This window comes from Diplotaxodon limnothrissa, linkage group LG16 (assembly GCF_057381915.1).
Source record: "Diplotaxodon limnothrissa isolate DT_005_m linkage group LG16, D_limnothrissa_male_GT1.1, whole genome shotgun sequence".
Lineage (NCBI taxonomy): Eukaryota > Metazoa > Chordata > Actinopteri > Cichliformes > Cichlidae > Diplotaxodon > Diplotaxodon limnothrissa.
In genome coordinates this window covers 32221990-32241155 of record NC_140611.1, presented here as the reverse complement: position 1 = coordinate 32241155, position 19166 = coordinate 32221990, and the positions used below count along the sequence as shown (strand labels likewise).

The 19166-nt window shown below is 39.7% G+C and overlaps 1 protein-coding gene across 2 annotated transcripts; it reads left to right on the top strand.

Annotated features, from left to right (window-relative positions):
* The first annotated feature begins 1187 nt into the window (after positions 1-1187).
* Positions 1188-14262, top strand: LOC146616487 (arginine and glutamate-rich protein 1-A-like). Of its 2 annotated transcripts, XM_085374780.1 has the most exons (4): positions 1188-1709; positions 7599-7824; positions 11387-11470; positions 12979-14262. In XM_085374780.1, exons 1-4 carry the CDS (start codon positions 1378-1380, stop codon positions 13141-13143), a joined length of 807 nt encoding a protein of 268 aa, XP_085230906.1. In that variant the 5' UTR covers positions 1188-1377; the 3' UTR covers positions 13144-14262. The 2 variants fall into 2 exon arrangements, with proteins under 2 accessions (XP_085230906.1, XP_085230905.1); XM_085374779.1 differs by lacking the exons at positions 11387-11470; positions 12979-14262 and having other exon boundaries at positions 7599-9588.
* Positions 14263-19166: the final 4904 nt, after the last annotated feature.

Sequence of the window (19166 nt, the reverse complement as noted above, 5' to 3'; positions counted from 1 at the left end):
GTCAGCTCAGGGCACTCAATATTGTAAGGTAAACCCCCTAAAATACAGAGAGACCAAAACAATCAGATGACCCCTATTAGCAAGCACATGAGCGACAGTGGGAAGGAAAAACTCCCTGTTAACAGGAAGAAACCTGCAGCAGAACCAGGATCAGGGAGGAGCGGCCATCTGCTGTGAACGGTTGGGTTTGAGGGGAGGTAGGCAAAACAAGAGACATGCTGTGGAAGAGAGCCATAGATTTTTATCCATTCATTATAGTCTCAGTATTTTGGATTACCTCTCTGTCAGGCTGAAGAAACCAAGCAGCATGTTGATTCAGACTGGATTCAATCAACAGAAATAACAAATTCCTTCACAGAGTAATATGGATGCAATCCAGTCAATGTCCAGTAACATGTCAGAAATTACACCACTTTTTACTTTTCACAACTTATTTGTTAGGAGGAGCAAACTAAAGCTAACTTGGTGTCTAGCAACCTATCGATACACCTGCCCTAATCAAGAGATCACTGGAGCTGAAACAGGGGCAGGAAGAAAGCGACTGATAAGCGACATAAAAATGTATATGCATCTGACAATACAACCAGAACAACTGGAGACATACCAGATGGTACTCAGGCTGTTTTTTAAAAATACAAATACAGCTGTGTGTTGAAATGTCATCTTTATCGTTGGTGTGATGTTAAAACCACAGGCTAAATACAAATATAGATTTAACTGCCTTAACGTCACCCACTTGGTTCTAGACTCCCAGAATTGACCACACGTCAAATGTCATTAGTGAATAACAAACAAATACAAGTATACATGTTTTCATTAAGAGAAAAAAATAAAATCATGCGTTAGTTTAGAAAACTTTTTATTGAGTCTTCTAAAATCCAAAGTTCAAAATGGAATGCCAGAACTTTTCTTAAGCCTTCAATATGTGATTACTTCACTTGTGGAAAGATAAGTTTATGTATCCCAGTTATATATTTTATATAAAATGCATTTTACACTTTTTTAAAATGTATAAATTATATACAAATCATATATTCCCATTCATAAAGGACTTAAATTTGTTGAAATGTTTTGTCTGGTTTCTGGTCTTTTCAGTCTATTAGTTTGCTTTGAGCGGGAAATGCCGAAGAGCGACGGAAAATCCCGAAGCCCGCGGTGCCTGCTGGGAAAACTCATCAAACCGCCATCTTTCCTTAAAGCGAGTTAGTAGGGCAAAACAACAGCTAGTTTGAAGGGTTATTTCTCCAAAATTAACCCGCTGGAGCAGCGCAACATCAGCTGTTCGTGTGAATAAGAAGCTTAAAGAGGAGCGGGCGGAGTGGAGGGCCTGATTCGGTACACATATCAGCCGTAGAATCCAGCAGTCCGCAGGGCACCATGGGCCGCTCTCGGAGCCGCAGCTCGTCCCGGTCCAAGCACTCCAAAAGCAGCAAGCACAGTAAGAAACGGAGCCGGTCCCGGTCGCGATCTCGAGACAGGGAGCGCTCCAAGAAACGCTCCAAGTCCCGAGAGTCGAAGAGGAACCGGCGCAGAGAATCCCGGTCCCGATCCCGGTCCAACACAGCGTCGTCCCGCAGAGAGAGAGCAGCCTCACCGCCGGAGCGCATCGACATCTTCGGCCGGACACTGAGCAAGAGGAACGCGCTTGATGAGAAGCAAAGGAAGGAGGAGGAGGAGAGGAAGGTGGAGATGGAGCGACAGAGGAAGATGTGGGTATATTTAATACAGAAACCGGCACGTAAACTGTTACATAACGATACTGAACCCCAGCCCGTGTTCGGCTACAAGCTAAGCTAAATGCTAGGCTAGCTGCGGTCATTTGCATGGCGATCGTTAGCTCTCTGAGCTAGTTGGCTAACGCTAACAGGCTGCAAAGGCCGCAGCGCCTGTCAGAGGAAAGCTTTACCTGTTCAGGTGGATCACACCTCTAGTTCTACCGTCATTAATTCAGATAAACATAACTATAAACTCGTATTTTAAGCATCATGATAGAATTGTGAGGTTGTTCTCACTGACCTGCAGTTTTCACTTTGGAAAAAAAAACCCTAAAAAAAAACCCGGAATCGTGCTGGTAAAGTTGAACTAACGAAGTAATGCATGTTGGATTCTCTTTTAACGTTTAAATATGTCAAATGAGTGGCTATTGGTGTGCAGGTCTGTCAGTTAATCCTGCAGTCATAAACTTCCTGCAGCAGGCAGAGATTTGACTCTCTGACCTGCACTGAAGGTCAGATCAGTAGTGATGTTGATGCTTCAGGAGATGCTGATGCTCAGTTACCGACATGCCTAATGTTTCCATGCTGAGTGAAGAGAAAGCGATCTGTGTGGGTTTAGCTCCAGGTTCTCCACAGACATCAGGGCATCAATTTCAGTGCATAGATTCTTGAAAATCCTGCATTTAGAATGAGGATAAATCTGGCACAGTTAGTGATCTAATAACATTGAGCCCAATATTAAACCAGAGCTGAGGGTGTACTGACAACACCTGGAGTGCTCACTAATGAATGCATGCATACATACAAATGCAAATAAATAAATAAAAAACAAGGACATTGAAAGGACAAACAGCAGTGGAGTTGATGTAAATCCAGAAGAGCGAGGAGCATCACAGCCTCGTGTAAATAAAACAAAATCCCCACAATCTGCTCTAACTTGTATATAGGGCTGCTCGATTATGGCAAAAATGATAATCACCATTATTTTCACTGAAATTGAGATCTCGATTATTTGACGATATTTATTTAACCCTTTAAGACCTACCATAGAACCAAGTTCGCCAGAGCTTATATTATATTTTTACATGCTGTAGTGCCATTTTTGGGAGCATTTCAAGTTGCTATACATCAATACAACTGTTATAGCCCATATTTTAATAATATGTATGCATTAAGTCCATAGTAACTACATTAATTGCAAAAAAGTGTAATAAACTACAAAAAAAAATTGAAAATCGTTTTTGTTATTTTTTACATATATTTCTACTTGGAGAAATTTAAGAGGCTTATCCCTCAAAACTTTAAATACAAAAAAGTTGCAAAAAATAGTTTACACCAACAGGGAATTTATTTTGAGTTTCTTCACAGTTTTATTTTGGAGATACAGCAATTTTTATATACTGCAGGAAAACCAAAAAACAATCCTATGATGCAAATTTGCAAAGAAAACAGCAGGTGCATCAAAATAAACTATTTCCAGCAGTGCAATTCAAGTTCTAAGCATCCCAGAAACTATTCAGAAAAGTATCCGATTGTTAAGTGATGACGTGACGAATCCTACTTCCGGGCCGAAAGTAGTCTGCGTTTAATATGGCTTTTGTGTTGTTAACATGTTTAATAATAATAATAATAATAATGGATACTTTATTGATCCCCATGGGGAAATTACCTGTTTTTCTCTGCGTTTGACCCATTCACTCAGTGAAGCAGTGGGCAGCTCACTAAGCAGGCGCCCAGGGAGCAGTGTGTAGGGACGGTACCTTGCTCAGGGGTACCTCAGGGTAGCCGTTAAGTGGATTCGAACCGCCAACCTTCCGATCATGGGGCGACCACTTTACCTACTGAGCTATCCCTGCCCCAATGTTAATGTTTTGTATTTTCTTCTATTTAATCTCAAAAAGTGGCACGGTGGTTAGCACCGTTGCCGCACAGCAAGAGGGTCCTGAGTTCAATTCCACCATCAGGCCGGGGTCTTTCTGTGTGGAGTTTGGATGTTCTCCCCGTGTTTGCGTGGGTTCCCTCCGGGTACTCCGGCTTCCTCCCACCGTCTAAAGACATGCAGCTTGTGGGGATAGGTTAATTGGATAATCCAAATTGCCACTAGGTGTGAATGAATGTGAGTGCGAATGGTTGTCTGTCCCTGTGTGTTGGCTCTGTGACAGACTGGCGACCTGTCCAGAGCGTACCCCGCCTCTCGCCCTATGACAGCTGTGATGGGCTCCAGCGCCCCCCGCGACCCTGAAAAGGATAAGCGGAAGCGAATGGATGGATGGATGGAATCTCAAAAAGCTCCTAAAACAGTCAGTGATCACTGTTGACCTCCCTCAGCTTTTATTACCGCTAATCATTTATTTAAGCTCAGTTTTTAAAACCTTAGGATGTAACTACAGCCCAGCCCATGCAGCAGTATATGAATGACTAACCTCGTATTGTGGATGGATTATCTCAGTTGTTCTCCTGGCTGAAGTTTGGTCCTTTTACAGCATCCTGGCATGCGATTACATTTGTTCCTGACCACCGAGAACACTCACGATAACTTTTATCGAGTGGAAAAAAAGTTAGCTTGTTTATATTATGCTAACATAGCTGTGTCGCTAGCGGTCACGTAGCACATCGTTATATACCAGCTAGCCCAACTTCAGTAACCCTACAAACGTCACTGCTGTTTGGTTTTCTGTCTTCATTTATGCTGGAAGTGATAACAGAGCTGTACGTTTTAATTTGTTTCCAAAACCCCGCAGTCAGGACATGCTATATTGTATTTAGATAGAAGCTAGCGAGCTAACTTCCTGCTAACTTCTAACTCCGTTAAATTTCATAAATTCCATTTTCATGGATGCCTGGATGTTAAACTCAATTGTTACACCTGGTAGAGCAGAACGCTGATCATTTTATTAAAGATGAAAGACTTTAGACAGTTTTTCAAGTCTCAGTAATGCCATAGTGATCGTTTGATATATGGACCTGCAGCGGAGTTTAGACCCAGACACGGCTAGTGACGTCAGACTGAACAACCGGATAGAGTCAATCATGACTTATAAAAACACCAGTATAGGCTTTTAAGGCCTACAAGTAAAAAAAACTACATTTTCCGCGAAAATGACGTCACCTCCGGTTTCGGACAGGAAATGGCGGACATGCGATAGTTCGCGTTGACGTCTTTTTCAATGTGGGAAGTGTTACGAACAGCTGATCGGATCGGCAAAGCATGTTTCTGGAATATTATGTTTTTGTTCCTGCAAGCGCTTTTTATGCAATTTTTGCAAAGCTTCATGTGGAAGGAAACTGTGACCTAGGACAAGCTGATGGCATAAGATGTAAGTACATCTCCTCCGGTTTCATATGCAAAACAAATTATTGCGCTAGCTTACGCGGTTCCGGTTCTACAGGGATTTAAAGGGTTAACAATAACAATGTATTGAAAAATGACTTTAAAAAATAATATAAAATAGTGTGCAAATACTGATAACAGTGCAAATGTTTGCAATATAAGAAATAAATGAAAAATGTAAACATCTATGTTTAGTGAACTTTGCAGTGTTGCTCTGTGGTGGAGCTACGACACCGTAGCAAAGTTTACACACTATGTCTACTTGATCCAGTCTGACTCCGCGAACCCATAATGTTTCCACACCACTGAAGTTTTTTGTGTTTTTTTTTTACCTCTCTTTTCAACCAACGGCAGTCACTCTCCTCTCCAAATAACTTCTGCTTAGCTTTCCGAGCTTCCCTCGGGCCCTCTTAATTGTTGTGACGGGTTTGAAATGCAGAGAGGTGCGCTCGATTTGCCACACGGAGCAGCACGAGAGTAAAGCACGAGGGAGAGGCTAATAATCGGCTCAATCATTTTTAATGATCGTTGAAAGCCCAGAGCGTAATCGAGATTAAAATTCGATTAATTGAGCAGCCCTACTTGTATAGATGAGTCGCTTTATTTTATTTTAAAGCAAAGATGCTCAGAAAAAAGTTTAAAGGCAAATTTAAAAGTACTGTTCATACAATAATAAAGTTCCAGCAGTGGGGCTTTTAACTTTCCCCTCACAGGTGTATTTTGGGGTTGAATTGTTCTTGATGATGCTCTTGCATGATTTCTATGTTGAATGAGTGTTTTTCCTCCAATAAGCACTTTGATTTCTCCTCTGGAGAGATAATTGTATTAACATATAAACTGGAGAGTGAGACATTCAGTGAAAACCTCTTGATTTATTGAATATTAACTTTACTCATTGATTATTTTATCTCACTTCAGCTGTAGCTGTACTAGTAATGAGTGTTTTTGTAGACACAAACAGCTGGACAGCTGTAACTCTGAGCATTTGGAGAGAATGTGTTTCTCTTATAGAGAATAAATGCACAGATGTTGATGCCTGCAATTAAAACCATCTGGATTGTTTATTATTAGTTAAGGCGGGTTTCTGTTGTGCTGATTTTTATTTTTATTTTTTTGTGAGGGATTATATACAGGCATCTACACAGGGACTCAAACCAGAAACCTTCGATTTACAGTTTGGCTCATGGTGTTAGCAGGTATGCAGGTGCTGATTCCTGCTGTTCTTCAAACTCAGCTGCTACATCTCCATTGAAGCAGCTGGCCATCTTTTCTTTGGTCAAACACTCAGTACAAATACTGCTATAATCAGTAGTTCACAGTTGCAGTCGAAGCGAAATAAAAAGCTAAAAAACATCAACTGAAACCAAACTCAGTAAATGTCTCACCCTGTAGTCCACATGTGAACACAATGGTCCACTGAGAGGAAAAATCAAAGTTTTCATTAGTGAAAAAACAGCTATTCTTCATGTCATTAGTCTGCTCGATTAATGCAGTACTCCCACAAAAGTAAGTAATACAACTTGTTGAATTTAAGAAACACAAATGTGAGTGAAAAGTGGATACTTGGCTTTAACAGGAAGGCCTATTTTAAAGTCAAATTCTATTGATATTTAAAACTTATTTGGTTTAAACAGGATGCAGAGAGAATCAGGACGCATTGAACAACCACAAAACCTGCTGCAACAGCTAAACATCACAAACTGACTTAAACACACAGCTTAAAAAAAAAATTGAGTAACTGTGTTAACTTAATCCTCGTTACTGAAATAATCCTATTTCAGATTTTAATGAAACAGCTGTGACCGTAAATACATCCATGTTGACTGCAGCTTTTCAGGTGCGTGTCTGTGTGTGTGAGAGCCTCCAGGTAATATAACACACAGCCCACACCTGGCTTCCTGTCTGTCTGTCCCGTCTCCTTTCTCCTGCTGCCTAACAGCCACAGGGCCCATTAACCGGGCATACAAATGTAAATATAAAGGATGCTGGGCAGGGCTGGGTCCAGTTTCTGGTTTCCACAGCCTGACAGAGTGAAACCAGATCCCTGAGAGGGTGGAGAGTGTGTGTTTACATCGCTACTAATAAGTTCCTGTTCACACAAAAAGAACAGTTTAAAGAAAAGATAAACAGGAGGGCAGGTGACCTCCATCTAAATTCCACAAAGCACTCAGAAAAACAGTCTAAATTGCACCCAATCTCACATTTGAAATTAAAAATGTCCTCATTGTTGAATTATGTATATTTAAGAGCTGTTTAAAGCAGTTTAGTAAATTCTTAAATATCCATTTGAACAATAGCCTTTCTGTTAATTTTTTTTTTTACCTGATCAGCTGTGTTGTAATATTGGGTTTGGTATGGCTCGTAAAAACCACTCTCAGGTATGATGAATTAAAAACTGGTTGGTTAGCTTTGGGTAAATACAGACTAAGCTTTTATTTTGAGATATTTCAAAGCGGTTCGGTGTGGTTTATTTGATTAGCAATTAAATAGTTCTCCGTTTTAAAACCGAAACACGAATTAGCGACATGCTAACCTTTTGTTCTTTCCTTTAGCCGGCAGCAGGAGATTGAGGAGAAGCTGATCGAGGAGGAGACGGCGCGGCGAGTTGAGGAGCTCGTGGCCAAACGTGTGGAGGAGGAGCTCGAGAAGCGGAAAGACGAGATTGAGCGGGAAGTGCTGCGACGCGTCGAGGAGGCGAAGCGCATCATGGAGCGGCAGCTGCTGGAAGAGCTGGAGCGGCAGCGGCAAGCCGAGCTGGCGGCACAGAAGGCCAGAGAGGTAACGCTCGGTCGTTTGGAACGCAGCCCCTCCCTTACCCCTACACCACCCCGTACCCAAACCCCTTCAGCTCCCTTCACCTCTCAGTTTCCCACTCTGACTGGGTCTTTGGTCTTTTATTTTAACTGTTTAAAGTGTAACCCAGCCATGGCACAAGTTTCACACAGTTGGATGCAGCTGTGCTCAAGGGAAGTGGCAGCTTTCAGAATAAAAGGAAAAGGGAGTACCTTGGCTTCAGATACTAAAGCAAATCAATATATCCAAGGGTATAATGAATGTTCTTCATTGGTGTAAATTACTGAAGTAATAATAACAGCAGTGGCGAGAATAATAACGAAATTCCTGTCATTCACTTTTTTTTTTCTTTTTTTTTGCAGTAGTTGCATTTCAGCTCAGTGTGGGAGTCTTTCAGGCTGTTAGCTTAGTTTCTCTTTTCATTAGTCAGTGAGTGGACCTCTCATAGTGAAAAACCATCCAATGGGTTTTAAATCGAAACAAACTACCATGTTACCTCAACTCTCCAGCTGTTTATCCAAAAAATTTCACTTATTCCTGAAATCATGGGTAAGGTGATATGTTTTTACACATTCGAGTATTTGAAAAATTATATTGTTTATGTGTTTATCTTGTGTCTACCCTGAGTTTGGTAGGATGTAACGTGCTACAGTTAAAAGGTTAAAAGTTGACATTTTATTTCTGTTTAAAAAAAATTATAATTTAAAAGAGATTAGAGGATAGCAGTGCATTTCTAACTTGCTGGTGAGAGTTTTGCCATGGCGGGTTTCAAAACAATATTCATTTCTTTTCTGGTTTACTCAAATTTCTTAGTTTTGTATTTAAGGTATATATATATATATATATTTTCTTTTAAATTTAAAGATTAAACTTTACCAACTAGATTGCTGCCTGTCAGTGGTTATTTTAGGGTTTCTTTTGTTTTTTAAGGCTTTTTAAAAACATAAAAAATATACTATGCAATTATTACAAGTCTGACATTGTAACTGCCATTATTAGGGTGGATTTTTTTTTTTCTTTCCCGGGCCCCAAAACAAATTTTTCTGAATCTAACAATCGAAACCGTGATATAAAATATTCAAGGCGAAAACAAAACTTATAGAGGCAGTTACATAAGTCCTGTCTCACTGCTGGAATATTTATTAAACTGAAAGTTTTTTTTCTTCCGACTTTTATCAGAATAAGTGAACGTAAGATTTACAGACGTTCTATCTGCGAATCTTACGTTCAATTATTATCAGGGAAATCTTCAGTGGTGTGAAACGTGTTATTTAACTTGTTTCTGTGCATAGTCAAGGTATAGACCATGACTTTTTAATAAGTGGAAGAGAGACTTCTGGATTATTCACTTAATCAGCCAGGGATCTGAACTGATTTAGTTATTCATTTTAAAAAAAGCCCACAGGTTTCTAATTGAATAATGAATAGCTAATTTGTTTGAATACAGGTAATTAGTCTTTTGAATTCAGTATTTCACAGTGCAGTTTTTATTTATTTATATTATGTAATCTTTAGCTCTACAGATGTTTTTGTTAATTTAAGTGTGAGTATTTTTATTCCAAATTTTACCTTGTTGAGATGTTTGTCATTGTATTGCACTTTAGGCTATTAGGCTAGGCTGTGTTTAACTTCATTTAGCTGATAAAGCTGGATTTTTCCAACTCTTGGGATTAAGTGTATTATTTTAATACATACAGACTTATTTTAAATTACCTGAACTTAACTTGTCTTAACTTATCTGAACTTACCTCAAGTTAACTTATCCAAAGCTTAACTTCTAGAACACAGCTGAGCTGAACTTATTGCAACTTACTGCACAGTAACTTACTTTTACTCATTATACTTGATAATAATTTGTGTGAAACTACTTGAACTTAAGTTCAGATTAGTTAAATTGGCTTTAATTCTTAACTTAGCATAAGATGAGTTTAGATAGTTTCAGCTTATTAGTTGGAGCTTATCTTGATTTAGGCTAAACTAATCATTTCAGGTATCTGAACCACTACATGGTTGTTACTATATACACATACCAATTGTTTTGGTTGTTTTAGTTTGGTACTTGTGTGACATTGTTTGGTTCATTTGGTATTCCTGCTCATGTTTTAACTATCAAAATGTTTTGCTTTAAAACCTGATTTGTGCTGTGAATTTGTTGAATTTTGGAAGGTAATAAGCAGATTAATGTCGTTAGTCTTCAGTTGGTAATAGCCTGTATACCTGATGAAGGTCAGATGGACAAAAACATTGTAATTTAATTTGTTTTCCAGCAAAAAGTGAGAGTTTGCACAGGAAAGATGCTAGGACATCTGCTAAGTAAGGTCTTCTGGGGTCTTGCCTTTAACTTTATTCAAACTGATTTCTTTTCAGATGCTTAGTCGCCCTAAAGGTTCCTTTTTAAACTAAGAACAAACAACCCTGGCTCCCCTCCCTGGGCACTATTAAGAAAAATGGCGTTTGTTTACATCACAGTATTGTGAATGAGCGGTCCAGCTAAAGCGCAGCGGCCATTGACTCGGGACTAATAGGCTAAGAAATGTACCCCCCAACTCTTTGTTTACCCTCAGGACTAGGAAGAAAGGTCAGCGATGTGTAGAAATGTTCATCACGTCTGTTTTAATCCACCTCACCTGCTCTTTAACTCTTTGGGGGAGGGGAACATTACAGGGACGCTTCATTTCCTGTTTCCTGTCCTGACAGGTTAATCCCCTCTCACCTGTGTCACCTGTTGATGATTTTTGTGGAGCTTTTGGAACAAAATGTGTTGATTTATTTTTGTGCTGACAACTTGCTTCTCCTGTAGGCTCAGTTTGGAAATGTGTTTGTGCTGTTTTTTTTGTTAATTTTTTGGAAACACCACCTTCCTAACTAGCATTGACCTGCAACCTTTCAGCTCAGCCGTGACCCGCGTCCTGTACTGTAAGTGTACCGTGGGCGGGTCCACTTCGAACACACACACACTCTCTCTCTCTCACACACACACACACACTTACATACTTGCACAAACACACACCTGCACACAAACACAGACAAACATCTTTGTACTGCACTCCTTCACCGCGGCTGCAGGCTAAGCCGTAAACTGATCAGTAATAAAGAGGAATGGCGCCGTATGGCAGAAACCCCCATATCTACCTACCCACACCAGGAGCGCTCCTGTCTCTGCAGGGGCCACACAGTCCGGACGAGACAGTAAATATTCAACCGTTTAACGCTTTCACCAGTTGTGTAGGTACACAGGAAAATGGTATACGTGCATTGGTGAGCCAAAACTATTCCCTCCTTTATTTTTCTCTTGCTTATAAACATGTTAAAAAGCAGCAGCAGCTTTGATTGTCTGTCTTTTTTATATATGTCTTCTATTGATGAGTGTAATCATGCAGCACTAGGTGTGTGTTAGTCTTTAATTTTTCTCTAGGCAGCATTAGAGGGATTTTTAAAAATGTGTGAGAGGCTGAACAAACTTGTCGTGAGTGTGTGAGTGAGCGCGTGCGTGCGTGCCTTTTGTGGCCTGTTCGTGCGCTAACATATCATCGTGTTGCTTGTTTAGGAAGAAGAAAAATCGAAGCGGGAGGAGCTGGAAAAAATCCTGGAGGAGAATAACCGCAAGATCGCAGAGGCTCAGGCCAAACTGGTACGCCAAAATGGACACACAACTATCTGTCGTTAGCATCCACTGAGCAGTGTGTTCTCACCATCAGCAATAATTTTACATTATCAACACATAAAAGTTAACGCAACTTAAAAATAAGGCAAAACTATTTAGCTTACTATTTAGATTACTCATTTAGGGTTTGTGAATAAAATATTCAGCTCGCACTAGACACTGAAAACTGTTTGATTATCGTGATGAATCTTCTCTTATTCAGAGAGAGATCTCTTTGAGTTAAAATACAAAAATTTCCAATTTGTCATCAACATGCAAAATTCTGCAATTTGGAAAAACGTTTAACGTTCTAATTATGCTAACAAGAAAATGGCTTTCTTTGGCCACGATACTGGGCTGTATAAACAGGTATCGATAAAATAAATTGTGAAATTTCAAATCAAAGTAATGTTCAAAACCCCCCCAGAGAAGTGTATGTTCTAGAAATCCTTGCACTGTTGAGTCGTTGCATATTTACATGCAAGAACATAGGTTAAACATTATTTGGTTTTGATGAAGGGACCCCGGGTCAGAAAGAGGTCTAGTGGTTAATTCAAAGACTGAAGTTGGATTGAAAAATTGGATTGATTTGAGAAACTGACATTCATCAGCTTTTAATGTCGTGACTACATCTTTAATCCAAAAATCAGGACGGATTGAGACCTTAAGGCTTTTTGCTGTGACATTACTGGGTATGGCAACACTCCACTGGCAGGAAACGGTGTCTACGCAGTGGCTTTGAGTTGATGGTTATCAGCCATGGAAACGGATCTGCAAATAAGTGGGACAGGGAAAAAATAAATTCTGCAGTTTTGTTTATTTGAATCAGGGTCAAACTATAGAAAACCAGCATTCCTGTAATACTTCAAAAACCAAAATGAATGTTTAAGAAGAAAAAAAAAATTAGGACCAATCAAAATTGTGTATTGTGGTTTTTTGTTTGTTTTTTTTATTTTGCTTTTACAAGGGAGCCGTAGAACAAGTTACACAGTACAATAATGCTTCTATGATGGTGACGAGAAATAAATCTAATTACATAATCTAAAAGTAAAATCACGTGTTGTCTAAATCTCAGTCGTATTTACTATTTAAATTGAATGGAATCGATTTTAACAACTCAATCTAACGAGTACGTGTTTATTGTTTAATAAAATTGATACGGAATTAATTAATTAATTAATTTCATTGTTTAAGTGTAATAGAAAAATAAATAAATAATTTATTATTATATTATAGCAGAATAAATAAATAATCAGCTAAATCTAACAGAATAACTTTTATTGCCTAAATTTAATGAAGTAATTTTACTGCTACTTACTACTACTATTTGTTAGTATGGGGGGAAAAAATACAAACACCTGTTGTAGTTCCTTCAGCAGCAATATTCTGGGAAACACGGCACATTTAAGGAGCTTCATTTACTTGACCTGGCGGTAAGTGTAATCATGGCCTTACGTGACCCCGCCCCTGATTCCTTTTTTGTGTCTGTCCCGCAGGCTGAGGATCAGTTGCGTATTGTGGAAGAGCAGAGAAAGATCCACGAGGAGCGCATGAAGCTGGAGCAGGACCGGCAGAAGCAGCAGAAGGAGGAGCAGAAAATCATCCTCGGCAAGGGCAAGTCCAGGCCCAAGCTCTCCTTCACCCTGAAGGCCACAGAATAAGACTGCTCCCCCTTCGTCCGCAGGTCATCCCCCTCCCCCATCCAGCTCCTTTCTCCTCCTCCTCCTCATCATTCAGCCCCACTCCTCCTCCTCTGTGGAACGCTCGCTTCGTTTTGGAAGTGCTGAAAGAAGGGGGGGGCGCAACCAGCGTGTTAACTCGCTCCCTCCCAGCTTTGAAGAGGAGGCAGCTCTTCACCCTAGGACCATCGCCCCCTCCTCCTCATCCTCACCCTGCTGCACAGATGACTCTTGTGCTTCTGGGTTGTTTTTGTTTGTTTGTTTTGTTTTTTTTTTTTTTTTTTCTTTTTTTTAGAAAACTTGAACTTTTTTTGATGTAGATGCTCTAACGTGTCCCTCGCCCTGCCACCCGGTTAAGTCTTAACTCTCGTGCTCTTCTTACGGCCTGAAAGGCAGACCTGATAGGCATCTGACTGTCTAGCTCGGCTCGGCTCATGTGCAGCATGGGAGTCGGCCTGTGGGTTTCCTGTTTGCAGACTCTGTGGTTACCAAATCACAGACTTTAAAAAGCACAGCAAACTTCCCGTCCAGCTCGCCCTCCATTTTAAAAATCCTGCTCCTCTTCTTCTGTGGCTCTGCTTCAGCTCCGCCTGCCGTATGCATTTTGGCTTTTAAATGTTGTCCTAAGAGGAACAATTTAAAAAAAAGAAATAGAAATGAGGTGAACCCGCCGCTCGACTCCCAGACTGCCCATGATCGAACTGCCGGAACCTCCTGCAGGAAACTGAGGAGAGATGGCATTTTCCTGTCTGATGTAATATCATGTGCTGCATCTCCCTCCTCACTCCGAGTTAAAGATAAAAATGTGTAGGAGACAAAAAGCCACAGTCTGTGTTCTGTCCCTCAGTCATGTGCTAGTAAATTAACGGGCGAGGTAAGTGTTGATTCGTAGAGGACTGATTCGCACAAGTTCAGGTAAGACGAGGATTGAGGTCAGCGCGAGCGTGGATGTGTTTTAAGTGTGTGTGAATGTGAGTGTGTGTGCGTGTGGCTGACCTCAGGTGGGTATATAAAGACTTTTTGTTATGTTGTGGCATTTTGAATTTGTCATGTAATTTCCCCCCAATTGTCAAGGGACTGAACAGATCAATAAATCCATTGAATGCCTACACTGACCCGTGTGATGCTTTCCTGAGCTTCTATCTTATTTAATTCAGCCCTTCACAGTTTCATCTTTAATCAGGTAGCCCGATCAGTGACAAATTTTAATGGCGCCGTTGGCACCACTTTGGAAATTTATTTATTTTTTTCTCAGCGGTCCATTTTCTCCTCTCGAGTCAATACATCACTGTCAGGTTAACCAAATCCCTGTAACAACATTGCCTAATTAGTTGGCAGCTGCAATTTGAGATTTTTCTGCAGCTGCTGGTTTGTTTCCAGCTCGTAACGGCAAGTGAGGTCGCTGCAAGCCGACCGTTCGCTAGATTACAGAGGATGACAAATGACCTCGGCAAACCCGCATTTCAATGCAGCTCAAACCCAACTCTAATGAATCCAATCGAAACTGTCAACCTGCGTTTGAGGGTGTAAGTGAAGCGGTGACGGATGGTGATATTAATGTGGCGAGTTACTAAACTCGGGTCACCAGGCTGAGCTCTGCTAATCGGAGGAACAACCCAAAATGCTGCGGTCCATTTTAAAACGGGCAAACCCAAAGTGCTTTCTGCTGAATGGAGATGGACCAGCAATATAAGCATAAAACCAAAGAGCAAAGCTTTACTTAAAATAAATTTAAAAAAAAAAAAAAAACAGCTGAAGGAAAAATGTAACCCAAAACTTGACAGTATATACAAGAAGACCACATTTTTCTTTATTTTACTCTAGAAATGTTTAATATATTTGGAAATGTTTGGATTTCACATAGTACCATAAAACCAGAAAAACACCTGAACAATATAACATGCAAATAAAAAAAATTAAAAATAAATTAATAAAACTACTTTTTTTTATGATGAATGTCAGTTTAAAGCTTTAATATAATACTAAAATAGGTTTTATTTATTTATCTTTAATTATTATGGCACAGGAAAGCTGGGAGACCAAAAGCAATGGAGTAGACGGCAAATAACCCAGAGCAGATTCAAACTGCTTATCCTGGTGAACCTACTTGAATGTTTAATATTTTTAACAAGAAGCACTGAGATTTCACAGGATATAATAAACTTTTTCCGTGTTTAAGCTTAGTCTTGCTAGCTAACACAATCTGGAAAAAATGTTTGTTAGTAAATTATTTTTATATTATTTAATTCGTTTTGAATGTCTGGTTGGGTTTGGGCACTAAAGCTAATTACTAAGAAAAAGATGGTGGTTTGATTTTTTTTTTTTTTTTCAAGTGAAATAAGTTAGCTTTTGATAGCGTTCACTGTAGCTTAGCTAAAATGACCATTTTCCCTCTTTAAAAAAAAGATTCATTTTATTGCTGAAACAATTTTGTGATTCAGTTCTATATCGCATAAATGGTACTAAACAAAGAACGAAATATTGCTAAATTAGCTTAGTGAACAGTAACCTAGCCGACCTTAATTGCCTCTATTAGGAGTTTTACCTGATTTTACATAAATAATTTATTTATTATTTCCTTTGTGCCTGTCCTTGTGTTTGTGGGGTTTTTTTTGTTTTGTTTTTTTTAATGAGTACATGGGCTGTTATATTTATGTTCATTTTAATTTGGTTTATATGGCCGAGGATACTCTTTGGAAACAAATGTCGCATTGGTTGCTATTTTCTAAATAACTTGGCTAGGTTAGCTAGTAATAGCTGTAGCTATAGCCTTGTTGATTTTTTTCCCGCACTTTAAAAGTGCTGCTTCTGTGCTTTTTTTTTTTTTTTCAAAAAGAATAAAAATAAATGTTTTAAAGAAATTAGCACCAGTAGCTTAAGATGGCCTAGATTAGCTAAATTATCATTTAAACTTTAAATTGGGAGTTCATTTGTTTCAGTTTACCTCCTTTCAAACTAATAAAGCTCAAATCACAAGTCAGTCTGAGAATTAAATATGTAGGTTTAGTTTTAAATTAGTAAAAAAAAATTTTAAATGTTGAGGTTATGGACAGTTACATTGACTTGCTGTTTATTTACACATGTTATGCAGTTTGAATTATTTTAGCATGGTCAATGCACATTACATATATTTTGACAATAAGCGTTCATTTCTCAAAGTAAATCGGGAACTAGAAAAGGTGCTGTGAGTGTAAATGTCAGAGGTAAATAACTACTGTGTTTAAACATGTAAACCACCTTCAGACCTCACCCAAGTGTCTGCAGGCAGAACAAAGCAGCGCCATTAGGGCTCCACGGCTTTTATAGAGGCACTAAATAAAATTATTAAAACATGAATGGATGAAAGCTTAATTTAAGCCTTCAGTTTAAATGTAATAATATTTACAGAGCGGTGAGAATAGCTGATATGATTCAAACCGAAACCAAGCCTGCAGGTGCAGGTTACAACTTACTTTGTTATTTTTGTTAATGCTCTCCAAGCGGTGCACAGAACCGGAGCTAAATAAAATATTGGTTCATTTATTCATACTGTGACTTCCTGCCGGAGTCAGGCGGTCCCTCTGAGTCTGGAGCCACACGTCGGTGAGACTGTCACAGAAGCTGCGAAAACATCCACCGCCCGACCCGGGTGCCCGGCGGACCCACAGCCCGCGGCGGTGCGCTCCTCTGCGGGCTGAGCGCTGCTGCGTGTCCCGCTGCAGCTGACCGGAGCCCGGACCTGCTGGAGCAAGTTTAGGGTGTAAAAACACAACTGAGCCTTAGTAGAGTTCCTTAAAACACAGTGAAACGAGGGAGTTTTTAAACGACAGTGTGTTTTCATAGTTTTTGGATAAGAGACACATCCCGCACTGTTTCCTTTTACCTGGAATGAACTTATTTCCTCTTCCTCCTCACCTGTCTGCAAGAAAGTAAAGGTGTGCAAGAAAAAAAAGGTGTTTTTAAACTTGAATTTCTCTTGAACCGAACTTACACGAAACTTAAAACCACTTTTATTTCCACAAACTTGAATGAAATTAAGTTTCCACGCAACTCCCTACATCTTTTAACTGCTGAAAAAAACAGAGGTGAGTTTAAATCCTGTGCAGACTGACCTCCTGTTTCTAAGTGTCAGACAGTCACTGGTAAGTGCGTGCGTGTGTTTTACGCTTGTTTTGGCTGATCTTTGCGCACAGACGCTTTCGTGGCCCGACGGCTTCAGGAAGAGCTTTTAAGACTGGCAGAAGCTTCCTCTGTCCTGATTCAAACAGAAACAATTAGAAACATCAATAAAAACAAATAGTGGGGATTAAAGGCTGCTCATGAGGACTTTCAGGTGAGAAAAGGATATTTTTTTTCCCTGTAGGTTTGTCACAGACTAGAGGTGCAGCAGCAATAATACAGTAAAGCATATTTAGAGCTGTGCCCATCCGGCATCTAAATTCAATTAAAGTGAAGCTCTGACAATAAACATCCAGCTTCGAATGCAGCTCTGTGTGTTGATTCCGGGCCGGCAGAGGAGAGGGGAGGACGGGGGGACTCCTCAATTATCTCCCGGGTGAAGATCCGCAAAACAAACACCCGCAATCCACTTTAAAACCGCAGATAGCGTGAAGTGTGAGAGAGTGTGAAAACTTCACAGAGCGGAGTGCTCATTAAATTAGAAGCTGTTTACCAAAAGTCAGCAGGTGTGACTGTTTCATTTCAATAAACAGATAAAACAGTAATAATAATGTTTGTAGAGTTAATTGAACGAAGGCTGAGCATGTTTGACGGCGGGAAAATATTATTTATTACAGGAAAGGAGTCCTAGGACACAGCAGAACTAATTTTTATCCCCTGAAAATGTTTATTTAAAGGTGTGAATGTGTGTAAATTTAATTTACTGGGCAACACACAGGCGGGAAATAATGTTTTTAGAAGTAATTATGCAAAGTCTGAGCATATTAAATATTTTTATTAAAGGGGGAAGTCCTGAAACAGAGAAATAAACTGGTTTGGGGCCTCTAAAGACGTTTCAAAATGGTTAAATGTTTGTAATCTCAATAAAAGGGGAATAAACGGGTAAAAAGTCTCGTTTTTATTATTTAAACCAACTGTGAGAATGTCAGAAGGCTGGAATTTTTATTTATTAAAGGGGAAAAACTTTAATCCTGTAAAACCCTTTTTTTTCATAAAAGTGCGAATGTGTTTCATGTCAATATACAGGTATGAGATAAAATATAAAAAGTGAATTAGACAAAGTGTGGGCATGTTAACAGTCTCTAAAATGTCTCCATTGGAGGGACCGAGTCCTGAAACGTCATTCCGAGCCTTTAAAAAACGTTTTAAAGGTGTGAACGTGTTTAATGACAGCTAAGAGTGAACATGCAGGTCATGACTCATGTTAATCAGTCTGAGTTTCTAGAAAAGTGGAAAACGTTTATTAAAGGGCAAAAAAACTGCACATAGAAAAACTCCCTTTTAACCTTTAAGAGTGTTTAAATTCCTCCTTTAAATCCATTAAACTCTGTCCCGAGTCACTCCTTCTTAATTAAAACTATATATTTTATCCTTTTTTTTCCTTTTTAAACTTTAATTTAGAAGTAAGATAAACCTAAATCTTTTTCTTCGGCTGTCTCTGATGCAGATTTTCCGCTAGTGGGCGCTCTTGGCTTGCGGAAAAACTCGACCTGCTGAGTTCGAGTGTGTGTGAGTGTGTACGTGTGTGAGCTCCTGCAGCAAACACACATACAGTCCCGTGTACGAGCCTGATGGGAGCAAATGTTTTCATGATGTTTCTTTTGCAATGAACGCGCTGCGGAGCAAAAACGCACTTTATTTACATGGACTCCGGTGCGCTGCGTAAACCTTTAAAAAGGTGAGATGAGGAGCTTTACGCTCGCACTCCCTCGTTTTTCGGTTTATACCTGATGCTAAAATGTGGGTGAATTTGCACGGACTCCGGCTGGACTGTGAGTCGGTGGGTTTTCGGCTCCCATTTCTGCGCACAGTCGCCCCTCTGAACTGAACCAGTTGCCCTCTTTGAG